The sequence below is a fragment of the Drosophila willistoni genome (assembly GCF_018902025.1).
Source record: "Drosophila willistoni isolate 14030-0811.24 chromosome XL unlocalized genomic scaffold, UCI_dwil_1.1 Seg142, whole genome shotgun sequence".
Classification (NCBI taxonomy): Eukaryota; Metazoa; Arthropoda; class Insecta; order Diptera; family Drosophilidae; genus Drosophila; species Drosophila willistoni.
The window spans coordinates 7,612,590-7,619,609 of record NW_025814053.1 but is presented as its reverse complement, the minus strand read 5'-3'; the positions used below and the strand labels follow the sequence as shown (position 1 = coordinate 7,619,609).

General features: G+C 38.3%; 1 protein-coding gene across 1 annotated transcript; it reads right to left on the bottom strand.

The window, feature by feature from the left end:
• Positions 1–439: 439 nt before the first annotated feature.
• LOC6644552 lies at positions 440–1,554 on the bottom strand. Its single transcript, XM_002067354.2, has one exon. The coding sequence runs from the start codon at positions 1,532–1,534 to the stop codon at positions 470–472; it is 1,065 nt and encodes a 354-aa protein (XP_002067390.1). The 5' UTR covers positions 1,535–1,554; the 3' UTR covers positions 440–469.
• Between the last annotated feature and the right edge of the window lie 5,466 nt (positions 1,555–7,020).

Here is a 7,020-nt window from a genome sequence, read left to right as displayed (position 1 = left end):
GTTTTCAGGTAAAATAAAAAACATTTTCTTTCTTTTTTTTTTGATTTTACTGCAATTTGATTTCGTTTTTTTTTTTTTCGTTAACTTAGCAAAGAATATTAAATTAATCTGTATTACTTAATTTAAAAAAAAATTGAAATATTAAAATATTTAAAAAATAAATAATAGAAAAAAAATTCTTTGATTTACAAATACAAAAACTACATAACAGCAGCAGTCGAAAAAAAAGGAAATAAATATACATATAGAAAAACTAAAGCCTAAAAATATGTACAAAAGGAATATAGAGAATATTCCAAAGAAGAGAAAAAAAATAGAGATATATAAATAAATATATATATTAGATAAACTTAAGAACTAGTTAAGCGTCGTAGTTAAGCGTTTTCCCCTCGTTTGTCAGCGTTGCTCCAACTGTGTGTGTGTCTCTCTCTCTCTCTCTCTCTCTCTGTCTGTCTGTCTCACTCTTGCTTTAGACATATATGGAAGAAGGCAAAGCTAGACCAACTTCAAAATAATTACGAGCATCAACTTTATAGCGTTTCAATGGCGATGATTCCATTTGTCCTTGGTCCATCGTCTGTCTATTGTCCCTGCTCCTTTTCAGCTTACGAACTGGTGTCTCTAGGCAAAAAGTATTGTCCACCAGGGATATCTTTGGATTGGGATTGGGCTCGGGTTTCGTCCTAGTTCTCAATTGAGGTGTGGGCAACTGAACCAATATGCTGTGCGGCAACTGATTGGGCAAAGGTGAAGCCGGCTCCGGTGTGGTTGGCAAACATGGGAGCATACCGAAACTCAAATCACTGGCCGGATCATCGCCTGGAGCATAGGATGGTGACAATATGGCCGCGTATTCCGATTCCAATTGCTGTTTGACCAGTGTGCGACGACGAAGATTAAAGGATTTGCGCGGTTTCTTGTGTTTGATTGCGGCATCGGCCTTGCAAGCGGAATCCAAGATGGCATCGATCAGTTTGTCCAATGATTGGTCATCCATTTCTGCGGAAGCTGGCTGCGGAGTGCTAGGCCTATGCTTAGTCCTTGCGGCCACAGCTGGCACCACCACCTCCTTCATGGTGTCAACAAAATCGGGCTCCAGCTTGCGTTTGGTCAGTTGTCGCAATGTGGCCGAACCGTCCATATAGCGCGGTTGCTCCAGAAACGGATCCATGGGCAAGAGACCACGCAGAGCCAAGTTCTGTCCCGTTGGCAATTGGCCGGCGGCATTCGGGGAGTACTCCTCGGCATAATGCGGCAAGGTGGTGGCATAGACATGACGAACACGCTGACGTGGTGACGGCTTAAATGTCTCGGGCGTTATGTTGCGCACGTCCGTCAGGGGGGCCAGCACCAAGGGACTGTTTCGCAATGGCACTGGAGTCGATGTGTAGCCCACATTGGGTAAATTCTCCTTGTTCTCATGACTGTTTGTGGCTATTGTGGCGCGTCGCTGATGGCGCTGACGTCTTTGGCTTGGGCGAACTGGTGTGGCCAGTTCGTTTAATCTCTGGGCCGAGGCCGTCCACTTGAGCATGATGATGATGATGATAGAGGAATGTTGGATCGAAAAAAAATATAAACAACAAAACAGAGCACAACTGTCGTAGTGTCGCTCTGATCTGATCGCTCGACGTTCTCTGACAAACTGAATTGTTTCGGGGTAGCGGTCTACGTTTTATACCCAAACCCCTCTGGCCGTCTAGTCTTAGGGGTTGTTGCGCAAGCGCGCACCCTCAGGACAGCCAAAAGGACACTCGGCATGGCACAGCACTCTCTTCGTGTGCGTTTCTCTCTCTCTCTATCTCTCTGCTCTTTTGCCTCTCTCTTGGCCGTCTAGACTTTCGAGTGCCGTCTAATAGTATTCAACCTTACGACACTTTAAGCTCAGTAGCATTTCCCACACTGTTTCCTTAGTCCACCCTAGATCTCTATCGGCCATCCAGTTCAAAACAGAAACAGGAGGAAATGTCCCTTCGTCCCTCCTAAAAGTCACAAATTTGAATGTCGCTTCTTGCTTCAGCAACAGGCACTTTGACACTTGTTCTCTGTTTGCTCACCAGGCACGTTAATTACCCCAAACTGGACAATGATAACTTCCTGTCCTTGGACCCTTGGCCAACTTGGGTTCATAATAATATCTGATATGTCTCTCTGTGTATATTAATTGCGGCTCTTTAGCAACCGCAATGAATGCTATTTTAATTGAAAATGTTAGCAACTTCCGCAGGAAACTCAAAAAAAAAAAACACTTAAAACACAACTAAGTTGATCCTGTCAACCTATTAAGTTAACCATTAATGACTTGGCGCAGTGTTTGGTAGGAAAATCTATACTATTCTCTAATAAGGGAAATTCGACAAGGATCAAGAAGAAGGCTTCAAAAACGTCCAAAAAATGGCTCAACAATCCATCCATCAATCTTAAAACCTTAATTCTCACTTGATATGATCGTTTTGTTGACGATTCCTTTTTGCTTTAAAGAGGTAAAATCGCATACATTTTCTCTCAATATCAACTATTTATACCCAATTAACTTGGATGTCCTTTTGATTGATATTTTTGATCCCTCATTTTAGCATGATCTTTTGGGCAACAACTAAAATTCATTCTGATGTACTCAATCATATCACACATCACTGATTGACAGCAATGGTCGATCCTGTATTTGTGCCATCTTTAGCATGTACAGTTAGTTAGTTAGAGAGATCATCATTCGTTTCTTTTAATGAGTTCAAAAAATATTGGCATTTTTCTCATAAATCTTATCAATTAACAAATCTTTATATTTCAATCTAAGGACTTTATCATTATCTATACGTTGAAAGGGTTCCTTTTTTTCAACAATATATCACCACTATATTTTATACATATATTTTACCCTTTACTTTCTTTTAATCATTCATTGCTTTTCTGCAACTTTCACCGCAAATTTTTTGTTTGCTTTTCCTTTCTTTTATCCCTGCGAAGACATATCTGTATATAATTTAAAAAGGGGTAAAGGGAGTAAAAGTGGGCTAAGGGTAAGTTAATTGAAACGAAATTTCTCAACTTTTCGGCTATTTTTAGTCGCCTTTCTGCATGCCAAAAAAAAAAAAAAAGAAAAAAAAACAGAGAAGAAGAATGAAAAGGATCGAAAGAAGCGAAATGCATGTAAAAGAAGTACAAAAAAAGGGAAACCGACAAAAAAAGGGTTCTTTGCAAAAAAAAAAAATTGTATTATTTTGCTTGGTTTTTGGTCTTTCTCTCTGTGTCTCTCTCTCATTCTTTCTTTCTTTCTGTCTGTTTGTGCCCGCTGCCAAATGCTTGGATAGGATTTGCGGGGCCGTTGTAAGAAAGGCCCATGGCATGGAAAGGATATTTATTCGCCGATTTCTTATGTTGGTTTTTGTGTGTGCTCTGCTTATTTTGTTGAATTATGGCTGTTTACATAAGCCACACAAAAGGATTAAATGGCCAAAGAGAGCGTAAGCGAGCGAGGACCAAGGAACCAAGAAGAAGTATTTTTCACCGGGACCCTCGGGCCATGTTGATTAATTTGATTTAACGACAAGGATAAGGCATCTTTCATCTTACATTTCTTCAGCTTCATTTTCTTACATTTTTCACTATATTTTTCCTTTCTTTCTTTTTTCTTGTGATATTTTAACTAGGCGTAACCTTGTTAATGGTTTACCTTTTTATGCAAGAAAATTAACATAAGCCGTGATGCCATGATGATAATGATGAAGAGGATCGTTAAGTAAGAGAAAACCACAAAGAAAAACACTCAAAATCAATTTTCATACAATTCTCATTCTTTTTAGCATTTTTTCATTTTTTTCTTTCTTTTTGTGTTTTTTTATTATTTGTAAGCGACGATTTTACGCTTAATTAGGAACACAAAGCAGGACACAGGATAAGGGGACAAATGTGACGATCGTGCTATGTAAATTACCTACATGTGTATGTGTGTGTGTGTGTGTGTGTATTCGTCTGCGAGTGCCAGAGCGAGCGTCATGAAGAGCCACTTGACTTTCACTCTTCACTCTTTGCTCTGTTTGCTTTCTGTTTGAATTCGCATTCAAAAAATTTGCATGCAAATCCTTACACCCCTTTCGTCTCACTCTCTCTTTGCTCCGTTAGCTGATGATTTGCATGCTCAATGGCCTGTGCATAATAAGAAATGCTTTGCCACTTTGGCGCTCTCTCTCACTCTTGCTCACTTCCTCTCTGTTTCGTTTGCGAATATTGGTTTTTTTTTTTTTTTGCATAGCCCTTTTTTTGTTGTTGTGTTCTTTTTGTGTTGTGTTTGTGATTAATGCCTTTCCCTATTACCTACACATTTGCATTGTATGCGATATTTATCGATATTTGATTTGCTGCACGCGAGAGAGTTGGAACTCTTACTCTCACTCTCACTTTTCTACATGTGTTGCGAATGTTTGTCGCGCGGCTTTGTTTGCGTTTTGCATAAGTGACAATGCGGCAATCGAATGTAGTGAAGGGATCGGGCTGGGCGGTGGGGTGGGGTGAGAGTGGATTCTCTTTGCTGTAAGGGAAGGGATATCTAAATACATTTGCTTACATCCTAGTGAGGCCACACTAGGCACTTCATTAAACCAATTGACTGTCACAAATATGCATGTTCTTCGTTTGCAGTTAGAGAGAGCGAGACAGAATGACGTACAAATGTCCGTATATTGTTACAGTTAAAATGATTTATGCTTTACCCTTGGCTAGATTTATACTGGCATCTATTCTGATTATGCTTTATATCCATATCATATAGCATTTATTCATTGTTTTCTCAAATGTAAAACACATTTGCGCTTTTCCAAACTCATTTGTGCATATTATTATTTCTATTTTGGAATTATCTTTAAGTGTTAAAAGTTAATACAGTAGAACCTCGTGTGTCCAAAGTTCCGAAAAACGGAATAACTTTGAGGTTACTTCCTCGGTAGTCTCAGATAAGGGAGAGCGGATTAACTGCAATTGTACTTCATAGTAATGAAAGGATAATCCAAGGTAGTAGTAGTAGTAGAAAAATAAAAATTTTTTCTCAAAATTGTATTCAAAATACAACAAAACTGAATCTGAGGGGACTCTTAAAATGAATCCTTAGTTATAAATACTTATTAGTTTAGTTTTTAGGGACTTTACAAGAATTTGTTATATTGATAGTTTTTCGTTTAAACAAATTTCGTTAAAGAATTTTCTATATATTGTGTGTGATTCAAGTAATTCCTCGTCGTTAATTTATTGAAATTAACTAGAAATTTAAAATTGCAATTAAAAAAAAACAATTCTCAATAAAACTTTAGAAAATTTTCTCTTATTTTGTTTTGCAACTTACTAACAAGTAAATTTGATGGACCCATTTCTAAATAAATCTATTTTCAATTTCAATTACTACTTAAGAAGTTTTTCAACTCCTTGGACTCGCAATCAACTCAGCTTAATTTTGAATCGAAACAACAATTTTAACGCCTACAGAAGCATTTCTGGCCCTAGATGGGGTCCCATAACAACAACAATAATAATAACAATAATAATAATAAGAAGCAGTAGAAGAGAGGAAGAAAAAAAAGGATAAGGATGCGAATCCAAAACCCGACAAATGTCATGTTTATGCTCATAACTTTCAAACTCAAAAGTCGACCAACTGTCAACTGTCAAATACGAGACAATTTTTAAACAAAACGCAATTCTCTGCAAAACTAAGGAAACGGACTGAGTGCGAGAGAGAGAGAAAGAGATATGACCCTGAAAACTGGAACACAACATGCCAAAAATTGCAGCCCGGCGCAAAGGATGCGAATCAAGACAATGGCTAAGGTAATGAAGAGCGCAAACACAGATACAGATACAGATACAAATGCGGATTCCAACTATTCTGATGCACAGCCAGAGATAGACCAAACGAAGGGGTCGGGGGGAGGGGCGGGGGGACAGTGGCACAAGAGACACAACGGGAGATGTCTGAGACGAAATAACCCAACAACAACAAGAAGAGGAAGTAAATTACAACAATGCAACTGTGCAACTAGAGGAAAGGATGCTGCAACCTAACTGACCGAGCGAACGAGCCAGCCAAAGGGGGGAGGGGGAATGGAAAGGTAGAGGTAGCAAAAGGGAATGGCAAAAAAAAAAAAAAAGGAATTGCACAAGACGCGAGCGAACGCGGCAGAAATTATGGCAAATAATTTAGAGCACAAAATTTTTGCTTGTCCCAATACAATTGATAAAAAGGGATTTTCAGATCCTTTCCCTCCTTTGCCACTCACCAAAACATCTCTAACCCTCCTCGGCCATCTTCTATCGGCATTGATCTGTTTTTGCCGTTCTGTTCGTTTGTCATTTGCGCTCTGCCCACAAAAGAAGATGATTTCTCCCATCCTTTCGTGCTTCCTTCCTTCCTTCCATGCAACGATCCTTCCATCCTTCAGCGTGCTTGGCCAATGTGTTTTGGTGCTCGCCTTTGCCCATAAATTTGCAACAATTAAAAATAAAGTTAATTAAAATTTATGTCTGACAGTTCTTTCGTTTTCGTTTTTTCTTTTTTTTTTTTTTGCACACTTTCAAGGACCCATCTAGCCCATAGAGGGACATGTGTAAAAAACATAAGCAACCTACTGAAATAGAAATTGCGAACAATATAACAAAAAAGATTAAACATCCTCGATGATCTTCATCGTCCAGCCCAGTTTAATTGCTGGGTGTGGCCGAAGGATTGAGGATGTGCCGCACTTGAATATGACAAACTGAAGATAATGGATATGTATCCTACAATACCTATAGATATCAAGATGTCTACAAAATAATCATAGTCCACTGAATTTGCAGCGGTTGAACTATATATTTTATTATTTATATTTAAGAATAACTTTGCATTAAGTATCTAAAACTTATTCTATTTTGCTTAACTCTTTTTATGAGGCCTTGAAAACTAATTGATTTTTATGAAATTTTAGGAAGAAATATATCATGCGACGATAAACTCTATTAACTTTTTTATATAGTTATAGGAAATATCAAAGA

Bases quoted from the DNA above. Each gene is read 5' to 3' on its own strand.
- LOC6644552 (XM_002067354.2), bottom strand. From the start codon at position 1,534: ATGCTCAAGTGGACGGCCTCGGCCCAGAGATTAAACGAACTGGCCACA.